Source organism: Phalaenopsis equestris, unplaced genomic scaffold (genome assembly GCF_001263595.1).
Source record: "Phalaenopsis equestris unplaced genomic scaffold, ASM126359v1 Scaffold001077, whole genome shotgun sequence".
Taxonomy (NCBI): Eukaryota; Viridiplantae; Streptophyta; class Magnoliopsida; order Asparagales; family Orchidaceae; genus Phalaenopsis; species Phalaenopsis equestris.
This window is the reverse complement of record NW_018165516.1, coordinates 121,223-140,134: the sequence shown is the minus strand read 5'-3', so window position 1 is coordinate 140,134 and position 18,912 is coordinate 121,223. Positions and strand designations below refer to the sequence as shown.

General features: G+C 35.0%; 1 protein-coding gene across 1 annotated transcript in view; it reads right to left on the bottom strand.

Annotated features, from left to right (window-relative positions):
* The window catches only part of LOC110032977 (putative SOS response-associated peptidase YoqW), a 71,425-nt gene that overhangs the window by 13,646 nt on the left and 38,867 nt on the right, over positions 1–18,912 (bottom strand). Inside the window, exon 6 of the mRNA XM_020736788.1 lies at positions 14,036–14,101. Within this exon, the coding sequence (XP_020592447.1) occupies positions 14,036–14,101 (66 nt within the window). The remainder of the gene's footprint in view (positions 1–14,035; positions 14,102–18,912) is intronic.

The following is an 18,912-nucleotide window of genomic DNA, read 5'->3' as shown; positions in this document are numbered from 1 at the left end:
ATATATATATATATATATATATATATATATATATTTTAAAGGCAAAATTCATTGATATAAAAGAGAGAATACAAAGATTTTAGTGAATGGGTATAAAGAGTTCACTCATATGGATTACAACTACACGTATTTCCCAAATATAACAAAAAGAAAACAACTCCTAATCATGGTGGGTGTAGTCGGTGGATATACCGCTTCCCCTTCCCATGGATCTAGGGAAGGAGTCCAGCAACATACTGAGATGTGGCTTCCGCCCAAAACTAAGATATAGTCATCCTGAGAATTACTGAGATGTGGCATTCCTTTTTTCTTCTTCCTAAATTTGTAAACCTGCCAATCACCTGGCAGATGTACTTCCGTCTGAACAATAGGTGGATCTTCGATGGAGGTAAATTGCTGATCTGACAGCCTGCATCACACCTTGATCTTGACACTCCTCCAGAACTTGAGTACCCTTTTCTCTCGTAATAGGTGATTCCAAAACACTTCGGTTAGCATGTGCTACAACAAAATTCGTAGTATTTGTGATCTGAGGAGGAGATACCTCAACAACAGTAGGCGGAAGCTGCTGGTCTAGTTGGTGAGTAGTAATTTCATCCACATGGATGATGTTGTTAGGACCTGCTGATCTCAAATGTGGGTAAAGTCTGAAGCATTTGATAGAAGCGTGCCCAAATTTACAGTGATTGCAGTAGTAGGGTATTTGTTCTGCAACAATTGGTTGTCAATGCCCATTATGGACAGTACCAAGTCATATTTCGTCCATATCAGGGAGGTATTTCAACAAGAATTCTTGCAACCGAAGGTCTTAATTAGATTGAAGGTTGGTGTATTTAATTTCATAGGTCTCCCTAGTGCAGCTCCAGTAGAATAGAGGACATGGTGATTGAAGTTGTGCAACTTTAGGCCAAATAGCTTAAACCAGTTTGGAACTATGGGTGGTTCTTGGCTAAGGTCAAATTCTGGATACCACATAAGCAGTTTCATATATTTTTCATCTATTTTTATAAACTTTTTGGAAAATATTTTGGCATAGTCTTCCACTTTAGATAATTGTATCATCACATATCTCCCATCAAAGATACAAACATTCCAAAGTCTCAATAGTTTGAGATCTTCAAAAGTTTTTCGAACGATTTCCATTTTGGGATGTCCCGATTAGAACTTCCCAATGAGGGTGAATTTAAACTTGTTAACCAGGTTGGAAACTTCAACACCATAGAAGAATAGAGCCAATTTGCCGTTCTTCCTACCCGTCTTCTTGATAAGGTTACAGTCATCCTTGCCTTTGAATGATTTGTGGTATACATGAGGGAAAAACTAATCTGATCCCATAGAGCCAACCATATCAACAAAAGAAGTCCTCCCAAGGTTTAAAACTAAAGTAGTCGGTGGTTGAGAAGGAGCACTAGCCATAGAACAGAGAGTTGAACAACAGCAAGGTACAGGGATTGAGTCTGGATTGCGAGTAGCTCACGTACGTGTAGGGGAAGGATGCGAGTGCAACAAATGACGGAGCCGAGAAATCAGAGCCGTAGGAGATGACCAAGAGCTGCAAAAGCGTGACCGCAGGACATGCAACTGACAACGGAAGACACGCGATGAAGGAGACGACGCCAGGATTGCGAGTAGCTCACGTACGTGTAGGGGAAGGATGCGAGTGCAACAAATGACGGAGCCGAGAAATCAGAGCCGTAGGAGATGACCAAGAGCTGCAAAAGCGTGACCGCAGGACATGCAACTGACAACGGAAGACACGCGACGAAGGAGACGACGCCACACGACACAGACGAAGCGCAAAGAAGAGGAGGAAGCACGACGAAGAGACACCAGGTTTCGCCATAATGGCGAAACCCTAGCTGAGCAAATGAGCAAAATCATAACAGACAACATTTTATACACACACACACACACACTATATATATATAATATCACGATGTCGGCTGCGGTCGAGAGCTCGAGCTCTGCTATGGTTTACAATGGAGATTTCCTTCGCATTTGATTCTACCGCTCCAAGGAGAGGGGCTCGCAACTCGTTTCGTCAACTCTTCGACTCTCGTTCCCATCTGCATCAGCATCGTCGGTCCCAGATTCTACGTCAGCGTGCGTCTGGAGTCTGCATCGTTTCGACGCTGCAAACCCGCATCAGCACCCAACATTTCTTCCCCTTTGTTTCAACTTTCTGTTTCAACGTTTCTCCGTTTCGACCGTCTGCACCCATGCTTATCTTCGGCCCGACATCGTGCTTCCAACATAGTGTCGTTTTGTATGCTTCTCGCTGCAAGTGATCGTTAGCACCTCCTCTTGCTTTGATGGCCCTTCCTTCTTCTTTGGCTGAACCGGCAAAGTCCTCCTTCGCCCACGTCGTAGGTAACCTTCAGGTGGAGTCCGTGACGGTATTCCCCTTAAGCTATAAGGATTGTCGCGATGATACAAATGATTTTCCTTTTGTTAAGGAGGGAAGTAGGAAAGGTGTAAAAGCAGCAATTTTTTTCTTAAGCTAGTATTAGAAAATTCAAGTTTGTTGTTATTGGAAAATTTCAATAGAGGCACCCACTTATGGATGTTATCAGAAAGAGTGATGATGATCTTAAGCTAGTAGGCAAGTGGAAAGTGAGACTCATGGATGGGAGACACGTGTTAATTCAACTACAGTGGTTGAAGACTACACCCAAATTTTCTTCAAAAAATATCTTAATATCTCAAGAAAATCAATAATGTTACTGAAGTGGTCTCCTGATTTCGACCCAAATCATTTTTTTCACCATCAGGTTCTCTACTCTATTGGAGTCATCCTTGGAGATCTTTTGAAGCAAAATATGCATATTTTCAACCTAATCAGGCCTTCGATGGCCAAAATACTTGTGGAAAGGGATATTACTTTACCTGATGTTACTGAAGTCTGGCTGGGCACAACTCATAATGGATATTGGCAACAAATCGTCATGGAACGTAGCCCCCATATTATACCCACTGTAAGATTTTTGGGCATATCATTGATAAATGTCACAAGTTCCGTCCTAATTTGAAAGCTAAGGTTCAAGTGAATAAGGATGGGTCTAACCCCACTGCTTTAGACATTTTAACGCGCGCGGGTCTCCCCGCCCCCCCCCCCAAATGACACTGCTCTTACTGTTACTGCGAGTGATGTGATGCTGACACCTTCAAACTTCAGAGAAAACAATACTGATGGACTATTACCTACAAAGGACAGTGTTCAGATTGATAATCAGGAGAACCTCGCAGCTCCCCCTCTTTAGGAAGTATACGGTGTAGAGGCAACCCATACTTCACAGATATTAGAACTTATCGTGGGTACAACGGTTGGTAATTCTTCTGTTTCAGCTCTATCCCCTCGTCAGACTGATTCTTCGGATGAAGAATGACAGGTTTACACTTCCAGGAAGAAAAAGAAGAATGGAGATCTACTTGAGCTCAGGAGTCTTATGGATGATACTTTGGTTATGTCGATTAATGGTACGCACCTTACCAATCTGCTAGCTAGATCCCTTCCAAGAACTAAAGCCAGAGACAAAACAAGATTGGAATAACCCTCATTTTTTTAGTGATCGGGTGGTTTTAGGCCTTTTTTTATATTTATATGTACCCTTTTTGGGTGTGTCGTATCTTGTGAGTTGGGTGTTTATTTTTAGACCCACCCATACGACTTATTTGTATCTTTTTTTTAATATATTAGCCCTTGAGCTTTAAAGTGTAGGTTGCCCAACAGTGCCATCCAAGATCACATCAATCGCAGAAATAGTATTATCAGGGGGGTCCGCAAGAGCAATTAAATCCGACATCAAGTCCTGTCCTGTGGTGGAACAGATATGTCTAGAGCAGTGAGGTTAGACCCATCCTTAATAGTGTGTGGCCTCGAACTTCGCATCCAAACAAATAAAAAGGAAAGTGTGTCACGGTTTGAGGAAGCGTCGCGCGAAAAAAACAACCTCAAACAGACCCTAAGTTTATTTCTTCTCGTTTAACTTTAAGTAGTTAACAATTTAACATTTTTAATAGTAATCACAAAATTACAATTATATCTGAAGATACCATACAAATTTGTCTGAAGACACCCTCAAAATTGTACCCAAAGATACCCTCTAATTGTACTCAAAAGTACATTTTTCCTAATTTTCTTAACGTGCACAGATACATTACATCTCATACCAGTACCATCTGGAAAAAATCCTATATGGTGTAAACCTTTATATTTGATTTCATATGATTTAAAATCATTTAAAATACACATTCAAATGTCCATTATTTTTCTCTCATTTCAGACTACCAAAATGCAAGACATGAATGAAATACTTATTTTAAATTATTTAATAAAGCAATTATTTATTTTGAATAACAGTAATTTACTACATAAATGAAAATAAACACTCACTTGCTTTAAAAGACCTTTTACATTCTTATTCCTTCATTTCACTTCTTTTAATTAACACCTAGATCAATTAAATATGCATAATATTATAAGAATCTAATGACTTACATATATATAATGACCTATATTTAAATTGATACATATAAAACAATAGGCAGTCTCTTATATTAAAAGGTCTGATTTGTTTCTTTGCACAAGACTCTTCTTTTTTATTCTTTTAACTATAATTAATCCTGTCTCTACTCTTTTACCTTTAATGTCCAATCAAATTAAATATGTTATTAGCATTTAATAAGTAAACCAATAATTTTAATTTAAGCAAATTTATATCATAAAAAATTAAATGTCCAAAAGATTTGGTTCATACTGTTCGCACATAAAGCCAGATTTCACGAACGAGCCAACTCCCTTCTCCTCAGCATCAAAATCTTCCACTTACAATGTATGTTTCAAGTAACTTTAGATTAACACCATAATTAATTAAATTCACTCACATAAATATCTAAACTTTTATTAATTTGCTTAATAAAAATCACAAACTTACCTTAAGTTTTTGGTCAGCTGCCCTAACCCTTGTGCGAGCTTAGTAGCAATAGCGAGACTTCTTATTACACGCGGGGCCCATGAACCTCCTTCTTCCCCTTCGTCTACGCAAGCACAATGCTGAAGTCATTCGAGTAGGGCCCAGCTTCCACGCTGCATTTTCCCACTTCTTCCTTCTCTTCCTTAACACAGTTCGACAGTGCACAGTAACCGCATGCTTCTTTCTACGACTTCTTACTTCTTCAGCTACGGCACAATAGTTTCTCCTCTAGATCTCTCTCGGTGTCTCTCGCTTGTTCTCTGCATTGGTTCGAATGATGAGTAATATGAATATTAAGTCGTAACCGAAGGGGTGCTTATCCTTCGTGGATACTCAATTAATTGCTATTTTTCTGTTATTACAATCCCCCCCCCTTATACTTTAAAAGAAAACCTGAGGATATTTTTTTTGCATCTCAAAGACTTTCTCCCAAGGAACATCCTTCTCTAACTCATGTCTCCATAAGATATTCACAAAAGGGATCTCTCTGTTCCTCAACCTCTTCACATCATAGTCCAGAATCTTTCGAGCTATTCAATATAAGTCAAATTTAGATCAGTATCAATAGAGTCTGCTATCAACCTACTAGATTCATCTGCAAATAACATTTTGAGTGAAGAAATGTGGAAAATATTATGCACTCCCTACATATGAGCTGATAAAGCCAATCTGTAAGCCACCTTCCCAATACTCTCCATAATCTCAAACGAACCGACAAATCTGGTGATCAATTTTTCTATCTTCCCAAAATAATGCATACCCTTCAACGAATTGACTTTGATAAAAACAAACTCACCAACTTCAAACTCAATAAGTTTGTGCTTGGCATGGCAATATTTCCTCTGTTTATCCCTGCACTACCTTCACTCTGTCTCTGAACAGTCTAATCTTCTCAGTAGCATTATCAACCAAATCCGCAGCAATGATCTTTCTTTCACCTGTTTCAGCACAACACAGAGGTGTTGTGCACTTCTTCCATACAAGGCTTCATATTGAGTCATCCTAATACTAGTCTAATAACTATTATTTAAAGCAAACTCTACCAAATACATATATGATTCCCAACGTCCACCCAAGTCAATCACAAATAACCATAGTACATCCTCCGAAGTGTGAGTAGTCCTCTCTGACTGACCATTAGTATGAGGGTGAAAAGCTTTACTGAAAGTCAATATAGTGTCCCAAGCTTTTTCAACCCTCTTCCACAATCTGGAAGTAAAACAGTCATCTCTATCGAAAACAGTAGACTTTGACACTACATGCAATCTCACAATTTGATTCACATATAATTTGGTTAGGTTTTCAAATGGATTTGTCTGTCTAATCGGCAAGAAATAAGAAGATTTAGTCAATTTTTCAATGAATACCCATATAGCATTCCGACATGACGTGATATAGCCAAACCAATTGCAAAATCCATCGCAATCTCTTCATATTTTCAAGGTTGTGATCGAGTCGAGTATATCATAGTTTAACTTGGCTTAATATAATTATAGGTTGTTCATGTTCGACTTGAATTTGTGTCGAGCTTTCGTATATTGTTTAAACATGACTTGTTTAAATTTTTTTAATGTTTGAACTTAATTTATACTTGACTTGTTTATGACAAGTGAATGAGTATTTAAACAAGCAAACAATTCAAACAAGTATCAAGTTTTTTATATTAAAAATTTAATAAATAATTTTACAATTCTGATCGAAGCTTTATTGATTGTAAACTCTAAGCCCTCCAACATCTTAAATCTTGTTTCTCCATTTTGCCAAAACTTTTTGACATAGAGATTGTTTAGTAGAATGTTGTGTGTAGCATTTAATCGTGATTGAACCTAAATTATACCAAACAACTAAAAATGAGAACTCTAAAATTACAGGAACTTAATATCGACTATTTAATATCATATCTAATACAAGCTATCAATAAAAGAGTTAATATTGTAGTTAATTAAATTATATTTAAATAATATATCATACATGACACAAGACATTATCAAGCTTAATGTCGAGTATTTAACAAATTATTCGTTGAACATCAAACGAATTTGTTCATAACATAAATGAACAAATTTGAATATGTTCATGTTTAGTTAGTTTAAGCTTCAAAATTTTAAAAATTACTCAAGTTTGTTTATTTATTAATTTGAACGAACATGAACGAGTCTTAATTGACTCGAGTTCAAGTTGTTCATCTAGTGCATTGGTTCCTTTACAACCCTACCCATTTCCACTATGGAATCGGTCAAGGTTGCAACTGACATTCAGGACACTGATGTTGTGCCATCACTAGCTAACAAGGACACTTAACCACAAATTCTGCCATGTTTCTCTTCAATCTTGGCCACCAAAATATTTTTTTGAGATCTTGGTATATTTTTATTACTTCCTAGGTCAATAGTGTAACTAGATAAATGTGTTTCCTCCAGAATTTCTCATCACAAATCTTCATCATCTGGAACATAAACTCTGCATTTATACCACAATAGACCATCATGATCTAGCTCATACCTCTATAAACTGACTGCCTTAACCTACTCTAGAACTTGTGAATACTGCTATCTATGCCTAAAGAATTTTCAATTCTGCCATTTAAAGTTGGTTGCACAATCAACTAATATAACTGAGTCATACTATCATCACTAGAATCAACTACAGACAGTTTCAACCTCCACAAATCTTTAATTAACTGCTTCTACTAAATAAATAAATAGTTCAAATTACATGAAACTTTCCTACTCAGTATATCAGTAATGACATTCATCTTCTCCAGATGATATTGAATGTATAAATCATAATCCTTAATAAATTTCAGTCATCTCTTTTGCCACAGGTTAAACTCTTTCTGAGTGAAGATATACTTCAAACTATAATGAACAGTAAAAACTTTGCATCTAACTCCGTACAGATAATGCGTCCATATCTTGAGTGTAAATAAAACTGCAGCAAACTCCAAATCATGTTTGGGATAGATCCCTTCATGATTCTTTAACTGTCGTGATACATATGCAATGACTATACATGTTGCATAAGTACAAAGACCAAACCCGTCAAAGATGCATTGCTGAAAATCTAAAACCCATATGAACCTGAAGGAATGGTCGAAACTAAAGCAAACATTAAGCAAGTCTTCAGCTATTGAAAAGCCTCCTCACAACGATCAAATCAATCAAACTTCACTGTCTTTTGAGTCAACCTTGACAAGCATTACAATTTGTGAAAACCACTCAACAAACCTCCTGTAATAAGTAACCAAACCAAGAAAACTCCTGACCTCAATGACAGTAGTCGGTCTTGGTCCATCAGCAATCGCCTTAACCTTATTCTGATCCATAGATATGTTGTCTTCATTGATAGTGTCAAAGAAAATCCACATTTTAAGCCGAAATTCACATTTACAAAATTTGGCATAAAGTGTATTCTCCTTTAAAACTTTAGCATTATAGCACAGCATGTAAATGATCTGCATGACTGAATGATCTGCATGACTGACTTCATCCCTCGAATACACCAAAATATCATCTATAAAGACGATCACAAAAGTATCCAAAAACTGCCTAAAGACCCTGTTCATCAGGTCTATGAAACTATTGGAGCATTTATCTATCCAAACGACATCACAAGTTCACGATGAATTAGTGCCCATATTTAGTCTTGAAAGCAATTTTCGCTATGCCTTCATCTCTAATCCTCAGTTAGTGATAGTCTAACCTCAAATCAATCTTTAAAAACACAGAAGCTCCTTTCAACTGATCAAACAAATCGTCAATCCTTGGTAGTGGATATTTATTTTTAACCATGTGTTTATTCAACTCTTTGTGGTTAATATAGATCCTTAAGCTCTCATCCTTCTTCAAAAATAATAATGGAGCTCCCGAAGGTGATGCACTAGTTTTGATAAATCCTTTATTAAGCAACCACTGTAAATGACTCTTCAGCTCCTGCAACTCTTTATCTGTCTCTGAGTGCTCTGAGAAAATCTTGATCCCTCTAAATTTCCTCTTATTTGATTATCCCTCTCCTCTTAGTAGCCTCCAGATCCAGCTCAATCCCTTTAGCTCTCCCACCATAACAAAAAAATCATTGATTCCAAGAGAGATTAATGGATGTCTAATCACAATTGAGCCCAGAGAAAATCGATGATACTTCTCCTCTGCATTAGGAATCAACTAAGATGCATACCTTGAGAGCTTGTTGAATTCAGCTTCATACTGCATAATCAAGCGATCACCCTGTACCAACATGATAAACTTGTCTTGCATCTCTCCCTTGGCAAACAGTGGTACGAACCAGTCTGTAAAGGTACCCACAAACTCATCCCACTAAATTATGTGATTGGCTCTACCCCCATATTTATCCTACAAATGACCACGCCACCATCTCTTTGTTTCTCCCTCTAAAGCAAATATGCCCAATGTAATCATCCTCTCATGAAGACAAGACAATCTGTCTAGAATCTTGTCGACCCTCAGCAACAAGTTTCCAGTATCCACCAGATCTCCAGAAAAAAGAGATGGTATCACATCCTGAAATAATTTGTACTTATCTATCTGACCTCCACTGGAACTTGCTTGAGCCTGAGAGTTCTTAATCAACAATATTACTGCAGTCATCATCTCAGTAAATGCATTTGTATTTACAGTAGAGTTCTTAATCAACTTCTACAATATCATCTCTAGCTTCTTCCCCCTAATTTTTCATATTTTTGAAATAACATAAAAGAGATTATAGTTAAATACAATTTAATTCTTTATCAATATTATTAATTAGGTAAAGTAATTATCCTGATGGCGCTTTTAGATCATGGTCAAATCTAATTTCTCTTATATCATTTTTGCCATGACCCGACCCAATACTTAGAATTAACTAAGGCGAGTACTGAGATCGGACGAATTAACATTTAACTAACTATCAAAATTTTTAAAACTTTCAAAAAATATTAAAGTAAAACATTAATCCACAAAACCATATATGTCAATCCAAAATAAACAATGCAAAAAGAAATTACAACATAACATGTTATTACGTATCAGTTGCAGTCCTCCCATAAAACAAGTCTTTCCTACCAAGCTTATCAAACTAAAACTTTCATTCTCCTAAAAGAAAACTTTAATAGTAACCGTAAGTATGACTTAATGAATATTTATTATACAATATGTAGTGAATTATGATGTTTATGCTATGCGTGATTGACTAGAAGAAAATGAATCTCATTTCTTCATAAAACTTTGAACTTTCACTTTAATTTTACCAATTTCCCTTTCACTTTAAGTATTTACCAATTTAACATCTTTAATAGTCATTACAGGACTGTCATCATACCCAAATGTATCCTAAAAAATGTGTCCCAAGACATCCTCAAAATTGTATCTGAATGTACACTCAGATTGTATTCGAAGGTACAAATTTACCATTTTCGTTAACATTCACGGGCATATTGCATTCTCTGTTAGTATCATCTGGGAATAATCATGTATAACTTAAATCTTTATATTTCGTTTCATTTAACTTAAAATCATTTAAAATGAATGTTCGTATTTCTCCTATTTTTCTCCGATTTGTGATAAATTTCAGACTATCAAAATGAAAGACAAAAATGAAATACTTATTTTATTTAATAAAGCAATTATTCATTTTAAATAAAAAAAATTTAATGCATAAAAGAAAACAATCACTCACTGCCTTAAAAACCTTTGAAATTTTTATCCCTTCACTTTTAAATCAATAATATGCAATATTATTATAAGAATCTAAGGACTTGTATTTAAGCCTCGCTAAGGCAGCTTATAAATGTGTTTGGCGTTTTGAAAATGCTAAAGAGGCATTTTTTCGGCTTTTGGACTGCTTAACCGGAACCGTCGTTTCGATTCGTACATTAAATGCGGTCGCAGGATCGACCCTGCGGCTCACGTCCTTAACTTCACTTATTACTCCCGTTCCCTTTTGTTGATCCATCTCCTCGCTTGACCCTTGTTCTGCCCTAGATAACGTCTCGCTCATTTCTCCCCCTTAGTTGCTCGTATCTCGCGATTAGCGGTGCTTTTCACCCCTTCCTCCTACCTCCCTCCCTCTGAACTTTATCATGCTCTGCAAGTAATTTTGATGGAATGCTTTTCTATATGCAATTTGTGGAAAATTTTCAATGGAATGGTCATCTCTATGCAATTTTTCGATGAAATGGCTTTCTTTGCGAGATTTTTTTTATTTTTGGATAATTTGGAGAATTTGTGAAAGTGAATTTGGGTGAATAAGGTTGTATCTTGTGATTTTGTGCGATTCTCAATTGTGATTGGTTGTATGTGTTGTTGTGTTGTTGTGTTGTTGTAGTTGCCTTGGGTGGTGGTTGTGAGTGGCTTGTGGGCATCTATCTGGTAGTTGTATTTGGCTTTGTATGTGTGTGTGATTTTATATGGTGGTTGTATTTGACTGTGAGCTTAAAATTTACGTTCTAGCATACAATTATGATGTATTTGGTTGCTGGTGTGTGTGTGGCTGTGTGATTGGCCTTGGGTGTTCTGTGTTGTGGTTTTTGTTATGTTAGGTCGTTTGTGTGGGACTTGGCTGGGTGGTGATTGTGTTAGGATTAGGGACTGTGTGTGGTTGTATTGTGTTGGGGTTGTAGGTGTGTGTTATGTGTGTTGTGGTTGTGGGTGTGTGTGTGTGGCTGTGTTGTGTGGGGCTTGGTTAGATTGTGGTTGTGCGTGTGTTATGTGTTTTGTTGGCCTTAGGCGGGTGTTGTATTTCGCAGTGGGTGTGTGTGTAGCTATACATGGTGTTTGTGTTTGGTTGTGGGCTTAAAATTTACATGTATAGCATACAATTCTGATGTATTTGGTTGTGAGTGTGTATTTAGTTGTGTGGTTGGCCCTGGGTGTTCTGTGTTGTGATTTGTGTTGTTTTGGAATGTTTGTGTGGAACTTGGTTGAGTGGTGGTTGTGTTGTGTTGCAATCGTGGGTGTGTGTTATGTGAGTTGTGGTTGTAGGTGTGGGTATGATTATGTGTTGTGTGGGGCTTAGTTTGATGATGGTTGTGTTGGGGTTGTGTGTGTGCTACGTGTTGTGTTGGGTTTAGGGTGTGTGCTATGTGGTTGGGTTCAGGGGGAGTGTGTGAATGTATTGTGTTGTCCTGTTCGTGTGGTGCTATGTGTGTGTGGTGGTTGTGTTGGGTATAGGGTGTGTGTTGTGTTGGGTTTAGGGTGTGTGTTGTGTTGGGTTTAGGGTGTGGGTGTGGGTGTGGGTGTGGGTGTGTGTTGTGGGTTGTGTTGTGTAGGGTTTGGTTGGGTGGTGGTTGTGTTGGGGCTATGGGTGTGTGCTATGTGTTGTGTTGGGTTTAGGGTGAGTGTCATGTGGTTGGGTTTAGGGTGTGCGTGTAGATGTGTGTTGTGTTGGGTTGTTAGTGTGGTGCTATGTGTGTGTGGTGGCTGTGTAGGGTTCTAAGTTGTGTGTATGGTTGTGTGTAGTGTTGGGGGGTTGTGGGTGTGTGCTATGTGTGTTGTGGTTGGGGGTGTGCGTGTCTGTATCTTATTTTATGTACTATTCTGAAGTCGTTTTTTGTTTCTCAAATATCAAATATATTGATATTACAGTTTTGTTGCAAACAACATTACTGCACATAGGCATAATAATCATTTATTCGAAAACAACTGCAAAATTATTGTTTCCAACAAGCACAAACCAAGAAATCAACCAGCTTATCTAGATCAGCTGTTGGTCAACTACCCCAAACAGCCCTTAAATTGACACATAAACCAATAGGCAGTTTCTTAATTTAAAAGGTCTGATTTACTTCTTTGCACAAGACTATTCTTTTTTTCCTTTTACCTTTAATTAATCCAGCCTCTAATCTTTTACTTTTAATGTCTGATTAAAATAAACATATTATTAGGATTAAGTAAACCAATAATTTCATTTAAAGCAAACTTTACATCATAAAAAATTACATACCAAGAAGATTTGGTTCTTAGTGTTTGCACATAAAGCTCAATTTCACGCACGAGCCAAATCCCTTCTCCATAGCATCAAAATCTTCCACTTTTGATGCCTGTTTCAAGAACTTTATATTAACACTTTAATTAATTAAATTCATTCTAAAAAACATATAGCCTTCTATTAATTTACTTAATAAATCTCAAACAAATCTCAAACTTAGCTTAAGTTTTCGGTCGGCTGCCCTAACCCTTGTGCTAGCTCAACAACAGTTGGGTTTGTTACATGCGAGGCTCAACACTGCACGTGGCCGCACACTTCTTCGTGTGACTTCTTCCTTCTTCGGCTAGGGCACGATAGTTTCTCCTCTCTACCTCTCGTGTTGCCACTCGCTCATTCTTTACATTGGTTCAAATGAAGAGTTATACTACTCTTAAGTCGAAACCAAAGTGGGGCGCATATCCTTCGTGCCTATTCAAATAATTGTTATTTTCTTTGTCATTACATAAAGAGTCTGAAATAACAAGCTCTTTTGATAGTCAAAATGCTAGTATACTTTGGTGCCAGCTTGTTAAATAATTCTTCGGCAAGAGTATAATGTATTTAACTAAGCCATTTTGGACATATGATAGTGTTAGCATCTGTCCGACTCACTTTCTTTCTAGCCCTTGAAAGTTAATTTTAGTGTCCTTTCAGCAGCATCTTGCACTCAACAGACTAGCCCATATGTCTGTTCTAACTCATGACCGCTTACACAGTTCTTGATATCCACAGTTCGCATTTACAATGCCTCCATCTTGAAATTATGCAGCCACATTTCTAATTGATAGCAATCAAAACTTTTCTATATTATTACTTTCAATCACTTACTTTCCAATGGAGTCAATTTTTTAGATCTTAAATATAAAATAAAATTACCTTGTACTGCAACAAATAAATTTAGTAATTCTGAAGTATGGAGCCAACTAAGCAGCTATTGATTTGGCTGTATGCACTGAAACATACGTAAAACAGATTACTTGGGCCGTCATATTTAGCCACATCAGGTATTCTTCATCAGTTTTTGGCATACATGCAAAACTAATTTTTTTTGTAAATTATTAGAGAATAAATTTACTTCAAGCACAAAATAAAGCACTACAAACCATGGAGCCATTCCAAGGCTGCTGAAGAACGAGTTGTCAAAATTGTGAAGCTGTGAAGTTTCTCACCTGGACAGGAGTTGAGCACAGTTTAGAAAACGTGAAATTTGTTGTAGTCAAAAGAAAAATATGTTGCGATCTTACAGAAAAAAAAAATGTTGAGTCAAAAGTAAAACATGCCAAGAACTTAAAGAGAAAAAAAAATTCTAACAAAAACAATTTCACAAAAATCATTCATAAACAATAAGGATTTCAAACTCAAACATGTGCAACAAATTGCTACATGCAGAGAATGACAATTATACTATGACATTTGAGAACTTTTGAATATATTTACTAATAACGCCTTTATTTTCAATCAAGTAGAAGAAGTTTTTTTAAAGTAATCTCGTAGGAAATTTTATTCATCAAAACAAATTATTAAAAGATAGTAGCCAACAGTTCTGCTAAAACCTCTCAACACTACATCTCACGCAAGAAATGAAAAGCATAAAAACCGTTAGCCAAAGTACAGCACCAATTCCGTGAATCCCACATATCCATTATAACTAGTATCTTTCCTCAATGACTAAGGAACAGATTTCTTCTTGATTGATTTCTTAATTCTTATCATGTAAACATGCAAGCATTCTTTATGGAAAAACAACATTAGTCTTTGATCTAAGACCACAGACTTATGATAACAGTTGAAGATATCTAACAGATTCATGACTACATATTGCTTATAATTTGAATTGGAAAAAGCTCTAAATGACCCCTCATATATTTGCATGTGGCCATTTTATTTCTTAACCTATCCCATATCTACCATTTAATCTCTCGACTCCAAAATTTGAGCACAAATAGTCCCACTATTAGAATTTGACAAAAATTTCAATAAAAGTTGACACTCAAGGTAACATTTGAAGGTGTTTTGGAAACTAAAATTTGAATATATATTCATTTAAATTTCTTACAATCCTCAAGTCCTCGTTCATTTTTATGTCGAGCTGTACAAGACCAAGCCAAATGAGAAGGGATATCTCATATGAGGTTATGTTTATGGATTAAGATGTTTTTTTCGCCTAATTTCTTTTACATATTATTTACTTTTACCTTGCTTCCATTGCGTGCATTTTTTCGTTTCAGAATGTGATGATTTTTTAAGCAAATGGAATACATTGAATTTATATTTTTCATTTCAAAATATGATATTTCCCACTCATTATGAATGGATGCGCGTAAAGTTAAAGGATACGGGTAAAAAAGCTAACCCATGAAATTAATATTAGAATAGGATCTTGGAATATCGGTACTCTCACAATTAAATTAATGAAATTAGATACTATGATTCATAGAAAGATAAATATCTTATGTGTTCAATAAACTAAATGGGTTGGACAAAGGCTAAGGAAATTGATAAATTAGGTTTTAAACTTTAGTGTTCATGTTATAAAAATTAATTTAAATGTAAAAGCTTAGAGATTTGGGAAAAATATAAATGACCCGTAGAGAGTTGTAAGAGTCGCACTAAAAATGGTGCAGGTGTAATTAAAAATAAAAGTTTGAGAAATAATGCTGTAAAAATTAATAGAATTGGAGATAATTATAGCCCTTAAGTGTATTGTTGATACTAAAATTTTTAATATTACAAGTGCTAATGCTCCTCAAATTGGTTTATATATAGGTTCTAAAGATAAATTCTAGAATGAACTAGAAAACATTATACAAATAATACATCTTCAAGAAAGAATTTTTATTAGAGAAGATTTAAATGGACATATCAATAGAGCATAAGAGAATTTTAGAACTATTCATGGTGGATACCGTTTTAAAGTGATTAATGAAGAAGATGCAATCATATTAGATTTTGTTTCAGCGTATGATTTTGTTATTGCTAATACTTTATTCAAAAAATGAAATTAGAATATTATAATTTATAAGAATGGATCTAATAAAACACAAATTGATTATTATCTTATGAGAAGAAGATATCATCTAGAATCTAAAGATTGTAAGGTCTTCCAAGTGAGGGTTTAGGTACTCAACATCGATTATTAGTTTTAGATTTTAAGATGAAAAATTGTAAAATAAAGGAATCATTTATAGATGGGGCGCCTAAAAAATAAATAAAATTATTTTTATGAGAAAAATTTAAGATTTTGGAAGATCATGAGGTAGCAAATTTTATGTGGGAAAAAGTATCAAATATCATTAAACAAATGACAAAAAATGTACTCGAAGAATTAAAAGAAAAAAATTTTATAAATAAAAATAATTGGTGGTGGAAAAAAGATAAGATATAAAAAGTTATGTTATAAAAATTAATTTAAGTGTAAAAGCTTAGAGATGTGGGAAAAATATAAATGACCCGTAGAGAGTTTAAAATAACAATCGGAGATGCCAAAATTCTGTTTTTAGTGATCTTTATAATCGATTAGAAAATAAATAAGGTAAAAATACATGTATAAACTAGCCAAATAAAGAAAAAATAAAATTAAAGATTTAACTCAAATAAAGCATATTAAAGGTGAAAATCAAAAAAAAAATTTCTTAGAAAAAAATATTCAACATAGGTGGGTGACTTATTTCGATAAATTGTTAAACAAGTTTTTAAAGATATGATTGACCTTAGTGATCTTAATATCGTTAATAATAATAAATTATTTCATTTTTAGCGTAGCATTAGTAAAAAACAAGTTGAAGATGCTTTAAAAAAAACCAAGGGTAGAAAATCTGTAGAACCTGATGAAATCCCAATTGATGTGTGGAAATATATAGAAGATTTCGGACTTTTTTGGCTTCCTAAACTCCTTAATATTATTTTAAAAACTAAAAAGATGTCTGAGAAGTGGAGGAAGAGTATTTTGGTCCCATTTTTATAAATAAAGGGATCCACAAGAGTATGCAAATTATAGAGGAATTAAGTTGATGCGTCATATTTTAAAATTATGGAAGAGGGTAATTGAATATAAGTTAGAACGTATTACAAAGATTTTTCATAATCAATTTGAATTTATGTCGGGCAGGTCTACTATGGAAATTATACATTTATTGAGAGGTTTGATGGAGAAGTTCAGAGGGAATAAGGATGATCTACATATGATTTTTATTGATTTAGAAAAAACTTTTGATAAGATTCCAACAGATATCCTTTGTAAAGTTCTAGAGAAAAAATGTGTTGATATGACTTATATTCAAGTCATTAAAGATGTGTACTAGAATTGTTATTTGTGTTCGAACAAAAGGAGGATTGACCAAATATTTTCCTATTTTGTAGGATAACATCAAAAATCGACTTTAAGCCCATATATTTTTGCTCTAGTTATGAATGTTGTTACTAGACATTTACAGGAGGATGTACCTACGTGTATGCTTTTCACTGATGATATCCTTCTCGTAGATAAGAAAAGAGAGAAAGCTCATGTAAAACTTGAATTATGGAGGTCGACATTGGAGTCTAAAGGCCTTCGTTTGAGTAGAACTAAAACTGAATACATAGAATGAAATTTTAGTAGTAGTAGCTCTAGTGACAAAGTTCTAACTATGGGTAACTAATTTATTAAAAAGTGTGAACACTTTAGATATCCCGGGGCTATTTTTCAAAGTAATGGGGATGTTATTAGTAGAATTCAAGTTGGCTGGTTGAAGTAGAGGAGTGCATTGAGCCTATTGTGTGATAGAAAAGAACCACTTAGACTTGAAAGAAAAAATTATAAGATGATTATGAGACCTGCAATACTTTATGGCACATATTATTGACCTTTACAAGAGAATCATAAACATTGTTAAGTGTTGCGAAGATGAGAATGCTTAGGTGGATGAGTAGCTTTACACTAGGAAACAAAATGCAAAATGAATTTATCTGTGATAGGGCTGGTGTAGCTCCAATGACAGACAAAATTAGAGAGTTGTCTTAGATGTTTTGTTCACATTAAACGTCGACCATCAGATGATTTGATTAGGATAGTAGATATTTAAGATTCGACTTATGTTAAGAGAGTAGAGGTAGAACTAGAAAATTTTGGGCATATTGTATAAAAGAAATATTAATTTATTAGAATTAAATGAAAATGAGAACAATGCTTAGGTGGATGAGTAGCTTTACACTAGGAAACAAAATGCATAGGAAAAACTTAGCCAATGAAGGACACAATGGAGAAAAAGGATTCATGTAGTCGACCAGATTGGTGGGATAGAGGTTTTTTGTTGTTGTTGTAGTTGTAGAAGACATATGGAGAGTTTATATTTTTGATTGAAAATATTGCAATTTTTATCTGATGTAACTCACATTGCCATTTTCTTGGTTCTTTGCTCACAGTTTTTATTTTCATTTGGCAAACAAGTTCTGCAATATTAGGGATTGAAAATGGCAAAATATTTACTTTTTGAAAATACCTTTCTACCATGCCTTCTATGTCAAGCTAACATTTAGCCAATGAATTTAACTAAGGAAAAGCTTAGCATTGATTCAGTTTTACAGCACAAGATAGCATACGCACAAGAGGATGTGGTTAATAAATAATAAAATTTAGTAAGAGTATAGTCCCACAAAGACTGTCTGTCAATTACTAAATTAGATCTCTTAACCATTATTCTTAAAAGTTTATATTTAGCATTATATTTCAAAAGATCAAGAGTACAGAACATACGCCACTAATTTATCATCCCAAAGAAAAGAAAAGAGAGCATATGATTCATGTACATGTTTCAACAAAAAAAACTCACATAAGGCTTGTTGTACACAAAAATGAGCAGCCCTATTATGCTTTCTATGAGTCAAATGAAAAAAAAATTATCTAAACTAAGTAAAACAATAAAATGATTTTCTTGCGGTCGAACATTCACTTTCTTTCAGACAGGCACTATCTGAGAAGATAAATGACATTATATTGTTCCAT